Genomic DNA, 21,961 nt, shown 5'->3' with positions numbered 1-21,961 from the left:
GATGATATCATGTTGTATGTAGTAAGGGGATTACGAAGAATCTTTCGTACTAAATGTCACATTAGTAATCAAAGAAATGCAAATAAAATAGTTTGGTGTTTGAGTTCACTACAAAATTCAATGTAGTGAACCAAAGTGATTATTCTTCTTACTTTCTTATTTAACTTTTGAAGCTCTGCAGTTTATTCCATATGTTTCTGCTTTGTTCTTTAATTTTGTTCCCTACTTTTGGACATTTAAGCTTGATTCCTTGGTTTTTGTTTTGATGCTTTACGTAGTGAATACTGTAGTATATTATAGGTTAACTATAAAAGAAACAGAAAATATATCTGACCCAATCAGAATTCAGAACCATAACCCAATACAAAACCAATTAATGATACCATACTAAACCAAACCGACATATCCTCAGTCTCAATATCCTATAATGCAACATGCACATGATGATAATGTACCATAAACCATGGTGGAGTGAACCAAACTCGAACAGACATTACAAGACAAAGCTGCGTAAGAAATTCAGACAAATTTTAGCTGACTCAATCAAATTATTCAGTAAAAGAAATGAGGCCAAAACAGACATCTCAAATTTATAGAACAAAAAAGGGAGAAAGATAGATATTCACAAACAGAAGCAAAGCTGTTCCTGGATTTACATGCTTCGTTGCAGACAAATCAAACTCAAAAAAGTCATATAACAGGGGTTTCATTAAAGGAACTCTCAGATTTCCAGAACACACTTCAAGCTCATCTCTTCCCAATGCTGACAGGATCTTACAAGGGTTTTGATTTTCACCCTTAAGATCAGGATTGGTCTGATGAAGTTTGTCCTAGAGAGACAGATGCGAGCGATGAAGCCCAAGCTTGTGCGTTCTTTGCTCTTTCATGGAAGTTCCTTGTTTTGACGAGGCTTAGTTTCAACCATAACCTCCTCACATCGACCATGTGAATACCACGGCTGAACAGTTGGCTTATCTCTCCAAATCTTCCCAGGTTCAGATTGGGAACATAAGAAGCCCATAAAGCTTTCATGCGCGATTCGGCTATGGGGAAGACAAGGATTGCCATTTGTAAACAGATAAACAGCAGAGATAGTACCAAGAACGGATCTTGTTTGAATATTTCTCTGATAGATGTCCCATTGCGCAACCATGTGATCAAGTTACCATCGCCGGCGTCTAAACCTGTTGGTTCCCCTTCAGCCACATAATGGACAGGTTGGAGACCTGGAAAGCCAGAATAACAATCAATAATCTTTCAACCCGAAATGTGCTGGTTATAGCTTGGACATAAAACAAAGGTCGATTGAAAGAAAACACAAGCAGACTATGTGGTTTGGTGTATCACCTGTTGCCTCTTCATAAAACTCAATCAGGGATGTAAGATCCTTTCGTCCATGGTACCGAGCCTTTAAAGTTTGATTTACCATCAGGATTGAAGGTAAGCTATGGATACCATACCTAGAAAAGACACTGCAACAAAGCAATTAATGAAACCAGTTAGTAAGACAAAAGAAAAGGCCAAACACATGAAGAAACCTAAAAGTACTTGGGAGAGGAATCCACTAATAAGACATTTACACAAGGCAGGTAAGGTAATGATGAACTAGTTAATGATAAATCAAATGAATATTTGTTACTGAAATGTAAGATAACGTAACAGTAAACACACATGACCTTCTATTAAAATGAAAAGAAGCACCACCTTAGATGGGTCAAGTTATTAAATAATGGATATGCAATTTAAGATTTTTTACTCTCAACTAAACTATCAATACCCAAATTCTTGATGTGAGTCATTCAATCCATTTCCTTGGTATATACTAAGTGGTATGGAATAATAGACTATGTAGTCTTAGACAAACAATACTAAATAGACTTCTTACGATGGCAGTGCTTGAGAATGCTCCACAGCTAGGTGCTGTATATGAGGAAACATCGAACTCAACATATCGAACTTAGGGCGCACAGCACGTGAGAATGGGCACCAGGAAGCATAAAAGAGTACTGACATATAAGCATTTCCATGATTTGAATCCATTACCCTGTCCAGTGAGTCTCCATCTACCTGCATAGTGCAAATTTAGACACTGCTTTAGTTAAGAATAAAGCTTCAGATCCAACTTCATGCCCTTAGAAGAACCAAATACACCTATTTCAATATTGCTATATCATCTTTGGGGGCAGAGCAGCTACTACTAGACAATATGCATCATAAGAGCACTAAACTCTGAACCTAAACAGAGTATAGATGAAGAGACAAAATTCGGATGGTAAACATGACACTGCTAACAGGTATAGAGAAATGGACTATGCCTAGTAATACAGATCCTTAACATCTAAGGAAATATGTTTCCACAATAGACGACACTAATAAAACATTGAAACAACACAATAAACAAAGGAGCATTGGTGGTGTTTGGCTATAAGCCTAAAGCATGCCTTAAGTAAGTTTCAGAAAAAGAGGAAAAATCAGAGCTTCAACTTCCATGCTCAATAGTTACCAAAATCCCCCATTGTTCCTAATTCAAACAAACCCTAGAGCTCACAAAAGCCGAAAATTGTGACAAACGTACCTCAATAGGAGGACTTGGATACAGAGAAGGAGGACATTTGGCTTCTAAATCGAATCGAAACACCTCGAATTCGTAATTGCAAACGGAAAAGTCCACCCGTGATGAAGCGGACCCAGACGTAAAGCATGACACAGCTATCGCACAGACGAAGAGAATCGAAACTCGAGAATCCATGAAACTAAGCTAGGGCTAGAACGAGGAGGCGAAGAACAAAACCTAATTTTACAATTTGGGGAAATCTCCGATCCGAAAATTCACTAATTTTTCTATATCTATATATATGATTTTTTTTTTTGCAGAAGCAACAGATCGAAAAACGCCAAAAGTTGAAAATTTAATCAGAAGCTAGCTATTCGTCTCGTTCGATGTGTTTCTGATATTGGATTTAAATAGCACCACCCGATCTTTAATATTCTGGAGCACCATTTTTAATTCTCCTTTCTTCAATGGGAAAACAATACTTATTAGATATTTTACTCATTTATAAGAAAATAAAATTTTTAACATTGAGTTTTATTTTATTTTATTTACAACTCTATATGTTTTAAATTTTTGTTAAAGGATCTTCCTGTTTTTAATTTTTGTTTCCATGAGATACCTATATATATAATAACATTAATTTTCCTTGTTTCTATAATTCTTTTCCCAAAATATGATATAATGCCATAGTTGACTTTCTTTTATGGTCCATAAAATTTTACAGGTCAAATTTCTTTGGACAAAACAGGTCAGTTCTATTGAATATTAATTATGAAAAGTAACAAAGTTAATCAAGATCCTTAAATTTGGGTTTGAAACATATATGGGCCTATAAGAATATGTAAGGCCTTAAATTCAGCCCAAGTCGGGTCATCCTTCAGCTAAAACAAAGTGGGGCTATGCCTATGCCTATGCCACTGAAGGAAGAGAAGCTTGAGATCGAGTAGGAAAAATTGGAGGTTACAGAGAAGAGAGAAGAAAACATGTTTAAACAATGGATTAGCATCTGCTTTTTTTTCTTTCCAAAAACCTAATTCTTGAAATAGCCAAAAAAAAAAAAAAAAAAATGGTTTCCGGAATTAAAGTTCGGGGATTTGAACCCGACGTGAATCGAACACGCAACCTTCTGATCTGGAGTCAGACGCGCTACCATTGCGCCACGGATCCGGATGAAGATTACATCCTCAACGTTAAATATATTACTATCATGTCTTTGCTAGAGAAGTTTATGCTTTTCAATTGATATGAGTTTAGTATAACTAATATTTGGTTTGTGTAAATTATAGCATGGTTAAATCTTTATTTGATAATGAACCTCTGGTTCTGTAGAAACATGACAAAACGTTCCGATTTTTTAGTATATAACTGTTGATAAACACATCATATAAACAAAAGTTAGAAATCTCTCTGGATCTTTTGTTTGATTCCATCGTTAATTATCACACAAAACTGGCATTTACATGATCAAAATTTTCAGCAAGAAAAATGAAATAATTGTCATCTATATATCTACAGTAAGAAAAGTGTTTAGTTTTTTTCCTTTAATGATGATCATCCTTGGATCCGAGAAGTTACTGTGAGGAAGGTATCTTCAGGACAAGGGATCGTCAAGCCGCCCATCGGATGATCATATCCGAACTCTTCCTCGGAATTACTGAGAAGATCTTGAAACAATGGGTTCCTCAAGTATGAGACTGGCACTAAGTATCTTTGCTTCCTCTGGCTCTCCCCTACGTATACTGCAAGAAACCCTTTTGGTGCTGAAGTTGACTTCCTCGTTCCGGCTAATGAGCCTCCAAATATCTTCTTTGCAACAAAGAAACTTCTCACCAAAGCCATTTTTGTTTATAAGTCCTGATTTTTTTTGAAGCTTAGAGTTTTTAGATTGCTTATTGTTGATGGTTATGAAAATGTTGTTCTGTTTTGGGTCCTTATAAATAGGTCAATAAGATAGTTGAAAACTGTGGGGACGTATATGAATTGAGAGTTTCACATGCTTCTGTCTGCCTTCAAATGCTAATCAGAAATATATTAATACAATAAATGAAATATTGGGCCGGTTCTGTTCCATCATGTTTCATTGGTTGGTAATGATTTCTGTCATGTTTCTTGAATTTAAGATGTGGAATGGATCTCTGTGGTCCAAAAACAAGTTTCTGATTGCCAAAACTATGATCAGATGGGGCCTGGTTTCAAGATTGTTGAACAACAGGTTTCTATCACAATTGAACCAAGAACAGATCACATGACAAATGCTATATAGATTGGAAGTTTCTGTGGTCCAGCTACTTTGGTCCCATGTATTGATTAATTTCTCATTGTGTTAAATCAGATTAAGAATCTGCAGACAGACTGTGACTGAGTTAGTTGGGTGGATTTTATGATATATCAATCAACGTAGAGAAACTTCTTCTATGTCCTTAACATGTGATCTTGTTCTCTTGGTCCTATGTGAGTACAAATTGTGGAAGCTCTGCTTTAAATGTGATAACAGAACCATGTGAAATTATTTGTCCTACATTGTTTTCAATGGATTTCAGACAAGTTTCAACTCATTAGTTTAATCTATATATATACATCCCAGCATCAGAAAGAATATCATCAACCACAAGCAATCCAGATCTTGAATCTCTTTAGTCCTTCCTTTGCTCTCATACATATTCAGAAGCTTCAAGAATCAAATCTGGAGATAAGAAAATGGCTTTAGTGAGAAGTATCTTCAGTGCAAAGAAGATTCTTGGCGGCTCCTTAGCAAGAACAAGCAAAGCACCAAAAGGTTTTCTTGCGGTGTACGTCGGTGAGAACCAAGAGAAGAAGCAGAGATACTTTGTACCAATCTCATACTTGAGCCAGCCTTCATTTCAGGCTCGATCTTCTCAGTAAAGGCGAAGAGGAATTTGGTTTTGATCATCCAATGGGCGGCTTGACGATTTGTTGTCCTGAGTATACTTTTATCAGTATAACTTCTCGGATCCAATGATGACCGTCAGTAGGAAAAACAACAATTTTTCTTGTAAATAGATTGACAAATTTTCATCTTATTAACCAAAAGATTTGTTCCAAAGGATAGAAGTTTCTTTGTGAAAGCCAGTTTTGTGTAAGAAACGATGCTATCAAACATATAACTAATGAGTATAGTTAGTTTTCAAAGTTTTGATTTGTTAGAGAAGAAGCGGTATAATTCAAGTTTCTGGTTTGATTCCGGTTTAATGTCAAGCTAGAGATGATTGAATGGTTCTGCAGTTTGCAGTTGGTTTAGGAGAAAGTTGAGTTGGTACAGTGAAGACCAGAACCACGTCGAGGGCTACACTGTTTCATTTTCAAACGTGTATAAATACACATCTCCAAGACAGCTTCTTTCTCAAGTTGGCGAGAAAAAGACATAAGTTTTGTTCATTGTTGAGACTTGTGTATTGCTCAGGTTTTGAGCTGTAATCTCCTTCTTATTAGTGGATTGTCAGAGTTGATCTGGCCCCGGACGTAGATTCAATCACACCGATTGGATTGAACCGGGTAAAAATCTTGTGTGCTTGTGTTTCCTGCTTTCTTTTCTCTGTTCTTCTTTCCTCTGTTTTAACAAACAACAAACGTGAGAGAGACAAAGGAGAGAACGTGAATGATTTTGTGAGGCTGAAACAAACTGCAGAGAGTGTGAAACGTAACATGATTGAAAATATTTTTGAATAAACAAAAGCCCAATAATCTTCCACATACATACATACATTAGTTCAAATAATTATTTTTTATTACCGATAAAACGTATTTGATTTATTCGATTAAACGTAAAACTGAAATTTAGCATAAACAAACACAACCATACGCCCTCTCGCGAATATAACATTGGACATGACACTTTTTCTCGCAGTGGATTCCTTGTGGTATGACAAACGATGGTGAAGCTTCATGATCCAACACAAATTGAGAAGTTTCTTCAGGTAATAAACGTTTCCCTTCAACATTTTGAACTGTTCCAATATTCATCACTACAAGACCAAACTAATATGTTAATATAAATTAAAATTTGTATGTAAGATTTAATTATTTTTCATACATATGAAATATAAATTACCTGATGTAACAGCTAAGAAAAGAACGAAAACAAACTTCATTGACATCTTCACCATTGTTTTACTTACAAAAATGGTTAATATTGCTCAAAGATGTTAAAGATAGTGGTACAGGTTTTTCGTGGAACCATTTTTATACAATGGAGAAATGCTCTCGTTTTAGTCATAAATCATTTGTTTCTCAACAGTCAAGATCTTTACCAGAGTAAAGGTAGAAATCATTAAACTTTATTGATTTGTTACCAAAATCAAATAAACTAGATTGATTTTCTTACCAAATTCTACAGAATGATAAGACCAAATCATCCGGCGATTGAACGTAACAAATTATTACACTTTTACAGTTGAAAACCCTAAATAGTGGTCGACATAAGGTTCAAAACCCTAAATAGCATCTGCATACCACTCTCAGCCCCGGCTCAACATATTTGAGAGTCTTAGGGCAAAAAAATTTTTTTTGGCCTATTATTATATACAAAGAGAAAATTTACTTAATTTTTAAAAATTTTGCGGAGTTTTTATAGTAAAAATTGTTATTTTAAAAATTTTGGGCCTTTTTATACATTTTCTTATAAATAATTAGGCCTCTTAAAATATAATTCTCATATTAATAATATTTTTAAAAAATATTTGGGCCTTTTTTATATGTAAAAATTTTTTATAAAAAAAAAAGCCCCGGGCCGTCGCACCTCCGCCCTACACATCTGAGCCGGGGCTGACCACTCTTACATTTATGTGGGATTATTTGATCCATGATTTATAACTTTTTTCTAAGTTGCCTAATCTTTGCTATTAACAATTGGTCATTGACAAAAAAGATCTCCAACTTTTGCTAAATGGCGGAATCATCAACTCAACTTTTATTTAGCAAAATAAAAATTAAAATTAAATTTTGGGTTATATTGACCGCATAAAATTATACTGGAAATTAGTCAACGTTAAACATTGGTCAACTACACGTTAATTGCGTTCATCTATGATTTGAAAGTTGTATTTTTTTTTTTTTATAACTCATGTGATCCTAAAGGCTTTTTAGGAAAGTTGTATCCTTTTATGATCTGATTAGATCTTTAATTTGAAATTATTTCCAATAGTTTAGATCTCTCTACAAAAACTGTTCTAACAATCTTTAGCTCATAGTGGGCTGTTTCTAAAATTATGACTAATGAATACAATTACAAGTTGTCAAAGTTTTGAGTGACACTTTTTGAATAATCAATACCCCACTGGCACTTTTTGAATAACAATACTCAACGGCGTAAAACTATCGTATATGTATAAGATATACTGTTTTTAAACATTACAGTGAGTTTTTTCCCATACAATTCTTGAATGTAATGATTAATATAGGCAATTAATGTCAACTAATTTTGACTAATTTTATTCGATTAATTAAACGAGATGATATAAAAATTTAGCAAAAACAAAAGCATTCAACAATGTTAAATTTGGGCTAATTCTGGGCTTCCAACTAAAAACCAATTGGCAATTAGTGGATTGACCCGAACCCTTTATATATTATTGATTGTCCCATCAAACTTCCGATGTGGGACTTGGATTGTATCTCCAACAATCTCCCCTTCAATCCAAGGACCACATGGATCTTAACACACCTCATCGATCCCTCACTCGGATCGATAATAAGCCCCTTTCTCGGGCCCCCATTACTCGGGTTTGAGGTATGTCCGTATCCACTTTTCTAGGTCCACCAGAATTTGAATCTTGGGCTCTGATACCATGTTAAATTTGGGCTAATTCTGGGCTTCCAACTGAAAACCAATTGGCAATTAGTGGATTGGCCCTAACCCTTTATATATTATTGATTGTCCCATCAAACTTCCGATGTGGGATTTGGATTGTATCTCCAACAAACAATAAATGGATTGGGAACACATTTCACACGACACCCTTTTTCGCAGTGAAGAAGACTTTGTGGTCTAATAACTTGCGTTGAAACTTCATGATGCAACATCATTTGAGGAATTTCTTCATGTAATAAACGTTTTGCCTCAACATTTTGAATTGTTACGATACCCATCGCTACAAAACCAAAACATATACATTCCTTGTTATAAACTTATAATATAAAAATATGATACTCGCATGTAAAAATATGAAATTTACCGGATATAACAACTAAAAAGATAAGGAAAGCACGCTTCATTGATATTTTCTCCATTGTTTCAGAATTTGAAGATAATGGTGTTTGATGAATTGTGAAAACCAAAAGCTTATGAGAGATTAATATAGTAGAAGAGTTTCCTAAACTACACATGTATATAAATATCTAAATATACATGGTCTTAGTCAAGTATCTTTTTAAATTATAATAAACCACTAATTTTCTTTTTTAAAATACAGAAGACCAAATCTCGAAATAATTGACTTGAATTATTATCAAATTCTGTAAAAAACTACATAAGACTAAACTGAGTTTTGACCAAATTCACTAGAAATACAAAAGTCCAAAATCAATAGATTCTTTAGTTGCTAGATTTTTCTGTAAAAAATTTGAAGTGAAGACATTATTACGTGCTAGATTCTTTGAAAACCTCATGAACAAATAAATCACGTTAGTTGACAGTAAGCTGAGCTTCAGAAGTGTTTGTGCTCAGCTCAAAATGACTGTGTTCAACTGTTCACCATCATATCAACATCACAAAGAGAAAATAGTAACGTTTAGCCACATAAATTTCCTTTATAGCATTGTCATGTGATCTTAATTCTAGATATGGTTGAGAACAAAACAATTAGTGACAGAGACTCTTTGTTCTGCTGGTGAACAACTTCATGTCCCCACATAAGTTTGTTCTTATAGAAAGATTTGGTAATGTGAGAAATCAATTTCAACTAGAGAAGATTGAGATAAGAGGACAAAAAGTACTAGAGATTTCTTATGGGAACATGAAGAGACAAGAGCACATGCCAATATCTAATACCATCTGAGAAAACATAACCATGTGATACTCTATTCTTGCATGTCCCACGAAACACTTGCTAGATTTATCTATATATACCGACCTCTAACAACATCTTCATATCATCAACAACAAGAAGCAATCCAAGAACTTATACCTACAAAAATCAAGATTTTAAGTTTCAGGAAACAAAAATGGCTTTGGTAAGAGGTTTCATGGCTGCAAAGAAGATTCTTGGTGGCTCAGTAGCAGGAGCGAGGAAAGAAACTTCAGCGCCAAAAGGGTTTCTTGCAGTGTACGTCGGTGTGAGCCAAAAGAAGAAGCAGAGACACCTTGTGCCGGTCTCATACTTAAACCAGCCTTTGTTTCAAGATCTTCTCATTAAGGCTGAAGAAGAGTTCGGATTCAACCATCCGATGGGCGGTTTGACGATCCCTTGTCCTGAAGATACCTTCCTCACAGTAACTTCTCAGATCCAAGGGTGATCATCATCTGAAGAAAAAGCTTTTTTTTTTTAACATTTTTTTTAACCGTAGATAGATGACAATTTTTTCATCTTTCTTAATGAAAGATTTGATCTAGAGGATATCATGTAAATGCCAATTTTTTTGTGTATGAACGATGAAATCAAACAAAAGATCCAGAAAGATTTCTCAGATTTGTATAAGATCCACAAGATTTTTCATGTTGCTACAAAATCAGAGAATAAATGATCGAATAATTTACCCAAACCGGGGTTTATACGCAGAGACGCAGAGGTAAATGGTGTGGTCCACATCGTGTGGATTTATCTAACCGAGACCCGGTTTGTTGATTTTGAGTGATTGGGATAAAATTGCGAATTTCCCAATTGAACATAACCGACGCCATAAACTGCCTGACTTTGAACCGGCAAATCAATTTGGGTTCCAGTTAAAGAATGAGTCTAAACCGGGTTTACTTTTACACACTAAATACCCGGTTTCTCTGTCGGCTACTAGAACAAAATCTCGGTAATAACTAATAGTACAGATAAATGAACCGGGAAAAATACTAATCAAAATTTGGATAATTGATTGAAATTTGGGAATTGGTTTTTCAACCGAGAATCGAAAACCGAAATTTGAACCGGTTATCGCTACTGTAACTCGAGTTCATAATATTGTGCAGAGTTTGTCTGTTAACAAAGCAACCCTCGTCGCAGGAAAGATATATATAAAATTCCGTTCTTCGATTTCTGGAAAATCTGTCAGTGAGTTTTGTCTCCTCATATAGTGTCTCTCTCTCTTGATCTGACTCTGAATTAAATTCAACTACTTGCTCTGCCTGCACGGGTTTTTTGTTTGTTTTCTCCTGGAAAGTTCGATTGCGAGAAATCTCCAGTTTTTTAATCAGATCCTAAGCGTGCTTCGTTTCGAGGCTCTTTCACTGATAATTTACCTCGTTTGACCCTGGATCTCGCCTTGAATTGGGTAAAGCAGCTTCTTCTCGGACTTTGGAATTTTGAATTTCTGTGTTTTCTGGAAAATTGGCGACTGGATTTGAATCCTACTGTTATTTTGGATTTTAGGGTTCTTTAGCTGGGGAGAGAGCTCGGTTTCGGGCTGGTGGAAGATGGTGTTCAAATCTAGAATAAAATGGATTGCGCTTTTTGTGTTGATCTTATCAATGGGATCTCTGGTTGTTCATCTTTCCATGACCAAGTCTTCCGGTGTACAGTTGGCGTATTCTGCAAGAGATAACCTTTGGCAAGATTTTGATTCTTTGTTAGGCGCACAGGTAAAAAGCGAATTGAATTAGATTCTGAATAGTTTACTGAAGAATGTCGTTTGCCTAAAGTTTGGTTTTCTCTTTGTGTTTACTGTTGCAGGATTTTAGAAATAAGCACTTATGGCGACCTGTCAAATCGTTAGAGACCTTACAGCCTTATGCCAATCCAAGAAATAGTTATCCTGGTATTGTATCTTACTTTGTTTGCATGCACAAAATCCATTTAAACGAGAACTTTATATCTTCAGCTGTTTTGATGTCTGCAACTTAAATGCTCAATCGTAAGATGTTTACTGCGGTTTGTATCAAACCATAGAGGAATATAAAAGTCATTAGGGATGGTGTATGTTGTGTTCGATACTTGTTTGAACATGAAATGTCTATTGGGATTTTTATGACTTTTGCTCTTTCAAATCTATCTATCTTTGTTAATTTTTTCTTGGCACTGTCTTTTTGCAGCACCCAGTTCAACAAACAATCGTTTCATTTATGCAAAGATATTTGGTGGATTTGACAAGATAAGATCTTCTGTATGTATCAGTTGACTCGACAATTTAAGATTCCTCTTTGTATTTCCTGTTATGCATGTGGATAACGTCTTTGCAAATTTTCTAGATATGTGATCTTGTCACCATATCCAGGCTTCTTAATGCTACTCTTGTCATTCCAGAGCTTCAAGAAAGTCTTCGCTCAAAAGGCATTAGGTGCGCCTAGCTCTATCCATTATGTTGTTCTTTTTTTATCTTTACTTGTTTCTCCATTATTTTCTGTTAAAGCGTGCTTCTTTGCCGTGGTACTAGACTCTTCTTTACTCTAGTTTATTTTACATGCTGTGCAGCAACAAGTTCAAGAGTTTCTCCTATCTTTATGATGAAGATCAGTTTATAGCCTTTCTTAAAAATGATGTTATAGTTACGAAGACCCTTCCTGAGAGCTTGAAAGCCGCAAGAAAAAGGAATGAGTTCCCTCTTTTTAAGCCCAAAAACTCTGCATCACCAAAATATTACCTCGAGGATGTATTGCCAAAGTTAAAGAAAGCTAATGTTATTGGATTGATCGTCTCTGATGGAGGATGCTTGCAGGTACTGAGTGTTTTTTTCTCCCTTAGAGTCTTATATCTTATATGCAGTAACTTCTCAATCTATAGAGATTTCTTTGAGTAGATATCTTTCTGCCTGCTAGCTACCATCAGTCGTTGAGACACATTTTGGTCATTTTAAATGTAATAAGAAGTTGTGGGACTAGTTAAACAAGGTATTTTATCCTGAACGAAGCTGTCTTGTTTTCAGTCAACTTTGCCCGCTTCAATGCCTGAACTTCAAAGATTAAGGTGTAGAGTTGCCTTCCATGCCCTCCAGCTTCGTTCAGAAATCCAGGTGCTGGGCAAGAAGATGGTTGACAGGTATTTGTGATACTTGCAATTGAAAATTTCATTGACGAAAGGGACGAATACAGGATATAGGATTACTAAGAGGGAGAAGAACATTAGATACTAAGCTTGTAGTTTCTCTAATAGTGATTTATCTAGCTGAGAACTATAATAAGTAAGTTCAGGGGTTGCCATTTTCTTAAATTAGCTAGGGATCTTGATGTGTATTTACGTAACTAGAATGACTGTACATATGTGTCATGGTTTTGTCTATCTACCCCTGAGAACTGTGCATCCCTGACATGATTGAGGTACATAATTTCCCTTTTCTAGGTTACGTAAATCAGGTCAACCTTTCTTAGCTTATCATCCTGGCTTAGTAAGGGAGAAATTGGCATATCATGGTTGTGCTGAGCTTTTCCAGGTAAAAGTTTTTGACCTTCTCAATCTGTATATTTTGATAGAACAAACTGTTTATTTCAGCTACGTTATTATCCTGTGCACCCTTTGTGATTGAGTTACATGGGGAAGTAGTTTCTGACTCTACTTATTATTTCAATCCTCAAAGGATATTCACAGTGAACTCATCCAATATCGGCGGGCTCAGATGATTAAGCAGAAGTTTATTTTAGAAGAACTTATTGTAGACTCACGCTTGCGCAGGGACAATGGCTTATGTCCTCTCATGCCAGAAGAGGTACTCGGAGCTTCTCTCAAATAATGCTTATATGGGTGTATAATTATATCTCGGTACTCTTTATGTCTGCATTCGTGGTGTCTCTTGAAAGCTGAAACTGCCTTGGAAACATGTGGCCCATATGTGCTTGAATTCTGACGAAGCTAAATATTTATCTAAATTTTCTACGTTGGCATGTAATTCCCATGTGATACACTGTTTTCAAGCACCAATTGGATTGCTTACTTGCTACTGTTCTGATGGAACTAAATTGGCTTTATGATGCCAAGAATTAATTGATATTGAAATTTTGCAGGTTGGAATTCTTTTGAAAGCATTGGGTTATTCTCAAAAAGCGATCATATACTTAGCTGGTTCTGAAATGTTTGGCGGCCAACGGGTTTTGATCCCTCTGCGTGCCATGTTCCCTAATTTAGTGGATCGGACTGCTTTATGCAGCACGGAGGAATTATCAGAATTGGTTGGTCCTGAGACACCTCTTCCAGAGAATACATTTAAAATGCCTCCTCGAAAAAGCGATAAGCAACTCAAAGAAGAGTGGAACAAGGCAGGTCCTCGACCTCGACCTCTACCTCCTCCTCCAGATAGACCTATCTACCAGCACGAAAAAGAAGGATGGTATGGTTGGCTGACAGAGAATGACACAGAACCAAGCCCTTCACCTATGGATCTTAGGAATCAAGCACACAGGTTACTGTGGGATGCCCTCGATTTTGCTGTTTCTGTAGAAGCTGATGTGTTTTTCCCTGGTTTCAACAACGATGGTAGTGGGTGGCCAGATTTTTCAAGTTTGGTGATGGGTCAGAGGCTCTATGAAAGACCCTCTTCACGAACATATAGACTGGACAGGTAAGCAGAATTATTGTTTGAAAATTACTGACTGCATCTAGCGTCCTTCCTCATAGTTAGGTTGATGCACACTTGTTATGCCTATAATCTTCTTATTCTTTTGGGTTCATTAATCCGTAAATTTAGCTGATACATGCATCTTATGAGTTACTAGCTTTTATGGAATCTCTCTTTTGCAAATTCATTAGCTTTTATGGAATCTCTCTTTTGCAAATTCATTAACTGTTCACTGATTTGCTCAAACAGGAAAGTTATTCAAGAACTTTTCAACATTACTCGTGAGGACATGTACCATCCCAACCGTAACTGGACACTTCGTGTGAGGAAACATCTTAACTCGAGTTTGGGTGAAAGTGGGCTTATCAGGCAGTCTATGTTGTCAAAACCTAGGTCGTTCCTTTCGCATCCACTTCCTGAATGCTCATGCAGAACCTCGGCCCTTGAGGATTCCAGGCAAATACGGAGTGATGATGGTAGATTTCTCTATGGAGGTGAGGATGAATGCCCTAAATGGATAAAATCAGCGGGAGTGGAAAAGAGTAAAACTGACGATGGTGATCAGCCTGATTATGAACATGACCTTCTCGCTGAACAGTCAGAAACTGAAGAAGAATTTGCAAAAAGTAAGGTAGCTTCAGCTTTTGACCAAGATGAAGAATGGGATCCTAATGACTAGCGTGGCAACTATGCCAATTCTGTTGTGAGGTGCCATTTGATTTTTCTCAGATTCTTTCAGGAAAGGCGAAGAAGCAAACATACGGAGGTTTTTTTTTTATTTACAGTTCCCGGCTTTTTTTTTTCCCTTTCTGAGAATAAGCTTTTAGTGTTATTCTTTTGTTAGTAGCTCCTCGCAAGTTAGTTGCATACTCTTTATACATCAAACCTTCTCAAAGATATCGGTATTGCCCCCGGACGCCCTTATGCATCGAAGGACGGACAACTGATGCAGCAAAGGATGTCCGTTATGCTTCATCCTTCTCTGAGGTCTTCCCTTGAAGCAAATGTGAAGCTGGAGGTATCTTTTGCTCTTCTTTTTCCCATCATTGTAAATCTGATTAAGGTTCATATTCAGATTCTTTTATCCCTTTTTCTCCAATAGTTTTTTCTGGATTTGTTTTGACACACTACAGATATAAAAGATAAAGGTATATTTCAACAGAATATTAATATACACTTGCTGTCTCCTGGTTCATATTCATATTCGTTAGGACGAGATGTTCACTGAAATGGTCTTCGACTTTGGCATCTGTAAAATAGTTAATTCATTGATCCGATCAAAAGAATACATCATTTTTATAGTGATAGTGGAAGGTCAATAGTATTTGATGCAATGATACACGTATATACTGTTGTATACAGAAGCCCCAGAAGCAGGGCAGAGAGAATAGAACCTTAGGCACCATTTTTCTGTGTCCATGGTTTGAGAACAGAGATAACAGTAATGATGATGATGATAAGTAGGATAAGGATGGCAATGCACATCCATTTCCTTGAACTTTTCTGGCTTTTTACTGCCTTTGTTAGGTGATTGTTTCCGGATTGAACATGATCCACAGCACTTGAGACCTGTTAGAACAGAAACAGAGTAAGAAAGGATTTTGAAGAGAACTAAGCTTAGAGATTTAAACAGGTACTGAAGAGATTGTTACCATATTCTCTATGTTGTCTAACATCTCTCCCTGTGCATCCACCAGCACGGCCATATCGAGAAACACCTAACCGGAAACATAAAAGGGAAGAATCAATGATGAATCAAACTGAATTGTTGAGAGTTTTTGGTAAATCGGATCGAGGTTTACCTGTTGCAGGTCAAGGAGTTTCTTCTCTAAATCTCTGACAGCGTCATGGCGTTCCTGAATCTCAGCCAGTGTATCCATTATCTGCACAGAGCCAGCAGAAACAGCACGTTATAGTTGTCTTGTTGCACAGGTAATCAGATGAGTGCCGGAACATAGGTCACCAACCTGTCCTCGTCCTTGCTCCCTGATTGCTTTCTGGAAAATTTGCTCACTGTCTCCAGTTTCAATCAATCTATCAACTGTCTACACACCCAAAAATTGACTATCATGAACTATTCCAATATGTTCTAATCAGTAAAATCAGAGTTATAATAACTTGCCTCTTCATCAGCTCGTTGGCCAGTCACTAACAAATTGTCAAGAATCAGAAAAACATATACAGTTAGCTCTTAGAAGATCACTAATGGAACAGTTGAATCTTCAGACAGATTGTTAATTCAAACCTGTAAACACACGCCTCTCTACAACTTCTCTGTATTCTTGTTGAATGTTCTGTCTTAGAGTCTGCAGATAACAAAGATAAGAGCTAAGACAACTTTCTAAGAGAGATTTTGCTTTTCAGAATTTGCTAAAGCCCTTCTTTAAACTTACTTGGAATTCAGATATCTTGTCCTTAAATTTCTTCTTCACCGCACTGCCAAAGAAAAGAGCCTTAAGGAAGACTAAAAGAAAGATACTGTATATAGACATCTTGAGTTTTAATAGGCTAAAAACTCACATAGTTGTGGCTGTTCTTGTTCTGTCTACACCTGTTCCTTTCCCACAACCCGGTTTAGTCCGGTTCTCCAGATTCTGAAGATATCAATCCGAGTCTTAAATAAGATGACCAGATCATAGAAACAGATGCAACAAACAATGTATTCATCTAAGCCTAACCTCTCGGTCCAGTTCCTCGATCTTTCCTTTGATGAAACGAGAAATTCTTCCCACTTCATCAACATCTCTCTCCATCCTCTGTTTGATTGCTGCAGAATAGAAAAACAGAGGAATCAAGTTTTAGTTCATCTAATCTTCGATAAAGAACTTGATTTCGAGTTTTCAATTCGAACTCGTTTTGGTTTACATTTCATCGCAGGAGCCTTAGTGACGGCTTTAGTCTCCTCATGTGCCCCCTGAAGCTTGTTGAGATGCTTATCAAGCTTCTCATATTGCTTTTCGATTTCTTGGACCTAAATGGTTAATATGATCTTAATACACATAGAGATTTGAAACTGGTTGAGAAGAGTTGGAGAGGGATAAAAAGCTTTACCTTTTTGAAGAAACCAGAGAGCCCGAGATCTCCAGAGTTACCTGGGCCATGTCCTGACTCAAGATCGCTTCTATTAGAGCGATCCCTGGAGAACTCTAACGAACCCTGTCCAATCAAAACATCTGTCACATCATCTTAGAAACTTTATAAGCTTCACAACGTTTGATCTTTTGATTTATCCCACTAAATCCAACATAAACCTCCACATTTATTTGATCATTTTTCTTCTATAAACGATTTTTGAATCTCACAGGAGCAATCTTCATCATGGGTTTTCTCGGATTAAATGTCAAACTAAAGAAACGTCATTTCGGAGAAATCTTGTCACACAAGCAAATTAAACCCTAAGATTCCGCGTTTCTAATTTCAAAATTTAGACAGAAATTAATAAAGATGCATGGAAACATTGCTTGGATTAGAGCAGAAATCGCTGTGATCACGTTAAGGTCCAAAGAAAAACATAGAAATGTTTGAAGGAAAAGATAAGACAAACCTTTAAGAGGTCGTTCATGTCGGAGAACTGGAACAGAGCAAAAGATCTATAAAAGCATAAGGAAACTTGTCAAACAATCAACAAAATTCCAAATTCCATGAAAAAGAAATTGCCACAATTAGAAAGAAAACAAACCTGGTTTTGTAATAAACCCAGATCTTTTTCGTTCTCTTCCTTCTTTTTTTTTGTTCTTTTTGATTATCCTATAAAAATCAATAAGAGAGAGACAAGGGAGCTTCGTCACCGTATAAAGCAGAGCACAAAGATGAGATTGTTAAGACACGTACGATTCGAGTCAACGGTTGAGATTTCGTTTATATTTTATGTTCTTTTTAAAACAACAAAAAAGAGAGGTAAATCTCTTTGTTGACAGATTGCTATTCAAACTCTTTAATTTGGGACTGCAGAATCAAACGAAACAGTCAAGTAGCTGCTTTCAAAGCTTTTTTGCTATAAAAGGAAACCTAATATCACATACAGGGACCATTAGGTCCATTACATTCATCTACAAAACCAATGTGTATAAAAGTTAAGTCGGTCACCGAGATTTGAATGCTGAATTAGAGGTTTGAATCCATGAATCAAGTGTCTTGATAGCTTTTCCCAGATGACTGTACTTCACGGGCCAAGAAAATTCCTTCAGCTAGAGTCTGAACACGACTGCTGTCCACAAGAGCTGCAGCCGCATATAGGATGTGAAACAAATATAACATGTGACAATGAGCTCATAAGACTTTTGATATTTTTCGATTAGGAAGAATATGTTGAACCGGAATAACGTACCAATGCATCGGCTATGGACCCGGTCTCCTCTGATAGCACACGTCTCAATACATCCACATTGTACTCTGGATCTCCACTTCTCAAATCCTCCAGAGTGCAACGAGGAATCCCCAAGTCCACTGTAAAAAAAATAGCACAGGAATAAGCTTACTACCTAAATCCGCAAGGTCACTTTGGAACTAAATCTTGTGCTCAGAAAGCTTACATGGATCAAATGAAAACTTTTCCTTCTTTTCTGGGGTAGCATCATAAACTAACCCTCCTCTTGTTTTCATAAAGGCCTTGTATGGTCAAATGATGGAGACGCCAAGAAATTATCAAATTTTGGATGTATAGAGAAACTTTCCCTAGAGGACTCATTTCGTCTAAGCCATAAGAGTGAAACACCAATGATATCTTCAGAACCTACATACCATACGAGCATTGTTGAAAGGAAATGTCTGTTTCCTGATGAGAAACTTATTATACATTGAAAAGAATCATTGATGAGCTGTGAATGAAAGCAATGTACCAGATTTTCATGATAAACAACGACGACTGCATAAGAAACACTAGAGGGATTAAGCAGAGGTCCCAATATATTGAAAACAGTTTATATTCCTGACAGGGCCAACGATCTTCATAGCTGGTTGATACTTTGGGGACATCACAAAACCAATTCCTTATTCTTCAACACATCTTTTAACTCCCTGCAATCAACAAATAACCATACAAATAAGTTGAATCATAGAACTAGCACAAAATCTATCTTTCGACAAAATGAGGGATATGGGTGTACTGTTTCAAGACAGTGTTACCACCAGCTCTAGATTCCCTTTACCGATAGTGCAAGTTCATAAATCATATCCAACTAAGAATAACACTTCTTTGGATTGTATATATGATACGCATCTCTGGCTCTAAGTGAATCACCACACCTAGCGCCTCTAATACATCCGCGCTACCACAAGCAGAAGAACTCGAACGATTTTCTTGCTGCAAAATATCCAAATTAAGATTGTATCAAAAAATATAGGGGAGGTCATTACCACTACAGTGTGTACATAAAAACTACTGACTTCATATACCTATGCTTTAACAAGTTTTCATGTGTGTACCTTTGCAACTTTTCCACCACATGCTGCGGCAAGTACGATCCAGTGGATATGTTAACTGTGTAAGCTCCATCACCACCTGTTCCAACAATGTCCACTACATCGACTAGACCATCCAATTTCCTAGCATGCTTCATCATGGCCTTGGCCAACCCCACAATCTGACAAAACAAGAGTTGTAAAGTTCAAGTCATGTCTACTCAGTAATCACCTCATGCTGTATAATATTCGATGTTACATTTATACTTTGTCTCAGATTCTACTTAATTCTTCAAAGGTCTCTCCTTTAGCTCTCAACAAAACCAGAAAAGCACTAATCAGCGCCTCATTGGCTTCATTCATTAAAAGATTGAAGAGATGCTTCAGCCTTTGATTCAGAAAGATCTATCCAATCAATCAAAGATTCAATCCACTGTAGAAAAACAAGACACATGGTTAGAGAAATAGAGAGATGTCAGCTTCATCTAATCACATACCAGCAAGAAAAGCAAAAGCCTTGGAGAACATAGAGAGCCAAAACATTGTTTGGTCAAGAAAGAAGCAAGTTGGCGCCAAAAGACTCAGCAAGAAGCAAGTAATTCGATCAAGTCACGAGAAACTGAACCCTTAAACCTGGAAAATGAAAAAGTTGGCATGAATTAAAGGACGAATCACCTGATAGAAGAAAGGCTGGCACTTTCAAAAGCAGTTGGCAGAACTTAGATGCTCTGCGAGGTTCGATACCAGAATAAGTGACTCCACCACTGAAAACACGATTCTGAGAGCAGACAAAAGAGCTGCAGAAGATAACAGGAGTAAGAACAAACCTTTAAATGAGAAAACCATCAGCAAGTTGACCAGAGAGCATGATAATTGCAGCATCCCCTTGAGAAAAAGCTTGATTAATCTCACTGATTCACAGATTAAGGTGAGCAACTTTTGACAAAAAAAACTCAGAAGATTGTACATTGGGGAGAGACCAATTTTGGGTTAAAAACAAGAGGAACAACTCCATAATGTCATTAAGCTAATGTCCAACTCCATAATAGAACACAGACAATCATCTTCCAAGTGGTTTTGGTCAAGTTGACAAATTTTGTGATTTTTTTTTGTATCCTACAATTCGAACTTGCATGGAAGAAGAGACATCAAAGTAAATTCATGGAAGACTCTCAATTGTTTTACCAAAAAAAATAAGACTCTCAATTGTATCCAAAAACACCAACTTTCAGATTGAAGAAATCTTAATTTCATTCTCAAGCTGACTAAATAATATAAACTAGACAAAATTTTGTCTAAAAGTTTTTTTTTGTAATCATCTCATAGCATGTTTATTCACAAAGATAGAAGACGAAAAGAGAAGAAGTAATAATAAAAGTTATTATGAGAGGAGGAAGGTAGGAGCTACATCTCTACTATTTTCATTATATTAGCCAATCAGATCGCTCCATGTCACACCCCTCTCTCACCCATCGCGCGATTTCACGCCCACTCTCACCACTCGCGAGTTGAGCGCGTGTCTCCGTTCACGCCCACCAAATGGCCTGTTTTGAAACACACTCGCTCCTTTTTTAAAAAGCCTCGCGTGCCTGACTTTTTTTGTTTTCGTTTCTCACAACCAATACAAACGGAACCGAATAAATTCTAATTTCAACAGAACCAAAATCAATTCTAATTCCCAAACCGTGACTTACGTTTTTGGTTGATTTGTTATCAAAAAAAAAAAAAAAGAGACCAAACGTCAATACTAGGTGACGAAAAGCAAAATCATTCAAAGAGATTAGGGAATTCGAGATTGATTTTTTTAGAGGTCATAGTCGGAGAAAACTTGACGGTGGCAATTGTCAGTGGTGAGATCATTAATGGAAGCGAATTGAAAAGGAGAGGATAGACATACCCGATTCCACGATGAGAAAACCAAACGTGATGAACAATCGAGCCGAAGATTGGAGTCGGAAACAATGGCGGATGTCGCCGCCGCCATCCGCTAGAGCCGTCGTTTGCATTGTGAACGAAGAAGTTACAATCCCTGAAACCTTAACGTCGGAAACAATGGCGGCGAGAGACAATCTTTTGTCAGTTTCCATTGACGCACTCTCCTCCTCCTTGGAATGAATCTCTCACCGTCTCTTTTTGTGAAGGAACTGGTTGGGCTCAAGACCGAGATATTCCTACTCACGATGGATCCGTTTATGATGTTGTTCTCGTAGCCCATTATGTTCATTGTATATTTTCATTCAAAATCATCGACTTGCTGTATATAAACAATAAAATAAACTTGTGATTTCTTTTGTTTAATTACTCTCTTCATTGACTCTGTTTTTTCCTAAGTTTGCAAATCTTTCGAGCCTTTTTAAACTT

At 36.7% G+C, this 21,961-nt stretch overlaps 8 protein-coding genes and 1 non-coding gene across 20 annotated transcripts; 3 read left to right on the top strand and 6 right to left on the bottom strand.

Moving 5' to 3' along the window:
- Positions 1-507: 507 nt before the first annotated feature.
- LOC9320482 (5'-adenylylsulfate reductase-like 5) lies at positions 508-2,961 on the bottom strand. Its single transcript, XM_021031377.1, has 4 exons — positions 2,576-2,961; positions 1,886-2,067; positions 1,348-1,472; positions 508-1,226 (listed from the first exon to the last, which is right to left on the bottom strand). Exons 1-4 carry the CDS (start codon positions 2,747-2,749, stop codon positions 805-807), a joined length of 903 nt encoding a protein of 300 aa, XP_020887036.1. The 5' UTR covers positions 2,750-2,961; the 3' UTR covers positions 508-804.
- A 688-nt stretch (positions 2,962-3,649) lies between these two features.
- On the bottom strand, positions 3,650-3,721 carry TRNAW-CCA. Its single transcript has one exon. It is a non-coding gene; the product is annotated as a tRNA-Trp (tRNA).
- A 165-nt stretch (positions 3,722-3,886) lies between these two features.
- On the bottom strand, positions 3,887-4,454 carry LOC9320481 (auxin-responsive protein SAUR21). Its single transcript, XM_021031390.1, has one exon. It carries the CDS (start codon positions 4,391-4,393, stop codon positions 4,106-4,108), a length of 288 nt encoding a protein of 95 aa, XP_020887049.1. The 5' UTR covers positions 4,394-4,454; the 3' UTR covers positions 3,887-4,105.
- A 691-nt stretch (positions 4,455-5,145) lies between these two features.
- Positions 5,146-5,713, top strand: LOC9318381 (auxin-responsive protein SAUR21). The gene is given in 2 exon segments (XM_021031391.1): positions 5,146-5,422; positions 5,424-5,713. Coding segments are annotated over 2 exon segments (282 nt in total). The 5' UTR covers positions 5,146-5,251; the 3' UTR covers positions 5,535-5,713.
- A 568-nt stretch (positions 5,714-6,281) lies between these two features.
- On the bottom strand, positions 6,282-7,008 carry LOC9318380. Its single transcript, XM_002882267.2, has 2 exons — positions 6,624-7,008; positions 6,282-6,537 (listed from the first exon to the last, which is right to left on the bottom strand). Exons 1-2 carry the CDS (start codon positions 6,676-6,678, stop codon positions 6,350-6,352), a joined length of 243 nt encoding a protein of 80 aa, XP_002882313.1. The 5' UTR covers positions 6,679-7,008; the 3' UTR covers positions 6,282-6,349.
- A 1,312-nt stretch (positions 7,009-8,320) lies between these two features.
- Positions 8,321-8,785, bottom strand: LOC9320480. The gene is made up of 3 exons (XM_002882266.2): positions 8,746-8,785; positions 8,495-8,661; positions 8,321-8,350 (listed from the first exon to the last, which is right to left on the bottom strand). Exons 1-3 carry the CDS (start codon positions 8,783-8,785, stop codon positions 8,321-8,323), a joined length of 237 nt encoding a protein of 78 aa, XP_002882312.2.
- Positions 8,786-9,482: 697 nt separating this feature from the next.
- LOC9320479 (auxin-responsive protein SAUR21) lies at positions 9,483-10,197 on the top strand. The gene has a single exon (XM_002884367.2). The coding sequence runs from the start codon at positions 9,734-9,736 to the stop codon at positions 10,022-10,024; it is 291 nt and encodes a 96-aa protein (XP_002884413.1). The 5' UTR covers positions 9,483-9,733; the 3' UTR covers positions 10,025-10,197.
- A 440-nt stretch (positions 10,198-10,637) lies between these two features.
- On the top strand, positions 10,638-15,393 carry LOC9318379. The gene is made up of 11 exons (XM_021031353.1): positions 10,638-10,990; positions 11,089-11,297; positions 11,389-11,473; positions 11,748-11,818; positions 11,904-11,992; positions 12,127-12,370; positions 12,578-12,690; positions 12,991-13,081; positions 13,226-13,354; positions 13,650-14,203; positions 14,450-15,393. The coding sequence occupies exons 2-11, from the start codon at positions 11,133-11,135 to the stop codon at positions 14,877-14,879; spliced, it is 1,971 nt and encodes a 656-aa protein (XP_020887012.1). The 5' UTR covers positions 10,638-10,990; positions 11,089-11,132; the 3' UTR covers positions 14,880-15,393.
- On the bottom strand, positions 14,902-21,770 carry LOC9318378 (putative syntaxin-131). Of its 12 annotated transcripts, none has more exons than XM_021031363.1 (21): positions 20,428-21,130; positions 19,868-20,328; positions 19,625-19,782; positions 19,306-19,502; positions 19,039-19,216; positions 18,733-18,932; positions 18,528-18,646; positions 17,880-18,420; positions 17,745-17,790; positions 17,252-17,356; positions 17,066-17,171; positions 16,879-16,967; positions 16,721-16,794; positions 16,594-16,636; positions 16,446-16,506; positions 16,323-16,348; positions 16,168-16,245; positions 16,003-16,083; positions 15,853-15,918; positions 15,595-15,769; positions 14,902-15,449 (listed from the first exon to the last, which is right to left on the bottom strand). In XM_021031363.1, the coding sequence occupies exons 9-20, from the start codon at positions 17,760-17,762 to the stop codon at positions 15,596-15,598; spliced, it is 921 nt and encodes a 306-aa protein (XP_020887022.1). In that variant the 5' UTR covers positions 17,763-17,790; positions 17,880-18,420; positions 18,528-18,646; positions 18,733-18,932; positions 19,039-19,216; positions 19,306-19,502; positions 19,625-19,782; positions 19,868-20,328; positions 20,428-21,130; the 3' UTR covers positions 14,902-15,449; position 15,595. The 12 variants fall into 12 exon arrangements, with proteins under 12 accessions (XP_020887022.1, XP_020887027.1, XP_020887029.1 ...); XM_021031368.1 differs by having other exon boundaries at positions 14,902-15,769; positions 19,868-20,005; positions 20,098-20,328; XM_021031370.1 differs by having other exon boundaries at positions 14,902-15,769; positions 19,868-20,033; positions 20,276-20,328.
- Between the last annotated feature and the right edge of the window lie 191 nt (positions 21,771-21,961).

The sequence above is a fragment of the Arabidopsis lyrata genome (genome assembly GCF_000004255.2).
Source record: "Arabidopsis lyrata subsp. lyrata unplaced genomic scaffold ARALYscaffold_3, whole genome shotgun sequence".
NCBI classification, from domain to species: Eukaryota; Viridiplantae; Streptophyta; class Magnoliopsida; order Brassicales; family Brassicaceae; genus Arabidopsis; species Arabidopsis lyrata.
The sequence above is the reverse complement of the archived record's forward strand: the minus strand, read 5'-3'. Positions and strand labels throughout refer to the sequence as shown.

What these genes read in the sequence shown, in the direction of transcription:
- LOC9320481 (XM_021031390.1), bottom strand. Translation starts at nt 4,393, where the DNA reads ATGGCTTTGGTGAGAAGTTTCTTTGTTGCAAAGAAGATATTTGGAGGC.
- LOC9318379 (XM_021031353.1), top strand. Translation starts at nt 11,133, where the DNA reads ATGGTGTTCAAATCTAGAATAAAATGGATTGCGCTTTTTGTGTTGATC. An exon ending in TTGACAAGATAAGATCTTCT is followed by an intron (nt 11,819 to 11,903) that starts GTATGTATCAGT and finishes CAAATTTTCTAG; the next exon opens with ATATGTGATCTTGTCACCAT. An exon ending in GTCCTCTCATGCCAGAAGAG is followed by an intron (nt 13,355 to 13,649) that starts GTACTCGGAGCT and finishes GAAATTTTGCAG; the next exon opens with GTTGGAATTCTTTTGAAAGC.
- LOC9318378 (XM_021031365.1), bottom strand. An exon ending in TCGAGGAACTGGACCGAGAG is followed by an intron (nt 16,795 to 16,878) that starts GTTAGGCTTAGA and finishes TGATATCTTCAG; the next exon opens with AATCTGGAGAACCGGACTAA. An exon ending in AACTCCTTGACCTGCAACAG is followed by an intron (nt 15,919 to 16,002) that starts GTAAACCTCGAT and finishes GTTTCCGGTTAG; the next exon opens with GTGTTTCTCGATATGGCCGT.
- LOC9320479 (XM_002884367.2), top strand. Translation starts at nt 9,734, where the DNA reads ATGGCTTTGGTAAGAGGTTTCATGGCTGCAAAGAAGATTCTTGGTGGC.
- LOC9320480 (XM_002882266.2), bottom strand. Translation starts at nt 8,785, where the DNA reads ATGAAGCGTGCTTTCCTTATCTTTTTAGTTGTTATATCCG. An exon ending in CTTTTTAGTTGTTATATCCG is followed by an intron (nt 8,662 to 8,745) that starts GTAAATTTCATA and finishes TTGGTTTTGTAG; the next exon opens with CGATGGGTATCGTAACAATT. An exon ending in GTGTTCCCAATCCATTTATT is followed by an intron (nt 8,351 to 8,494) that starts GTTTGTTGGAGA and finishes ACATGGTATCAG; the next exon opens with AGCCCAAGATTCAAATTCTG.
- LOC9320482 (XM_021031377.1), bottom strand. Translation starts at nt 2,749, where the DNA reads ATGGATTCTCGAGTTTCGATTCTCTTCGTCTGTGCGATAGCTGTGTCA. An exon ending in CATTCTCAAGCACTGCCATC is followed by an intron (nt 1,473 to 1,885) that starts GTAAGAAGTCTA and finishes GCTTTGTTGCAG; the next exon opens with TGTCTTTTCTAGGTATGGTA. An exon ending in GTTTTATGAAGAGGCAACAG is followed by an intron (nt 1,227 to 1,347) that starts GTGATACACCAA and finishes CTGGCTTTCCAG; the next exon opens with GTCTCCAACCTGTCCATTAT.
- LOC9318380 (XM_002882267.2), bottom strand. Translation starts at nt 6,678, where the DNA reads ATGGTGAAGATGTCAATGAAGTTTGTTTTCGTTCTTTTCTTAGCTGTT. An exon ending in TTTCTTAGCTGTTACATCAG is followed by an intron (nt 6,538 to 6,623) that starts GTAATTTATATT and finishes TTGGTCTTGTAG; the next exon opens with TGATGAATATTGGAACAGTT.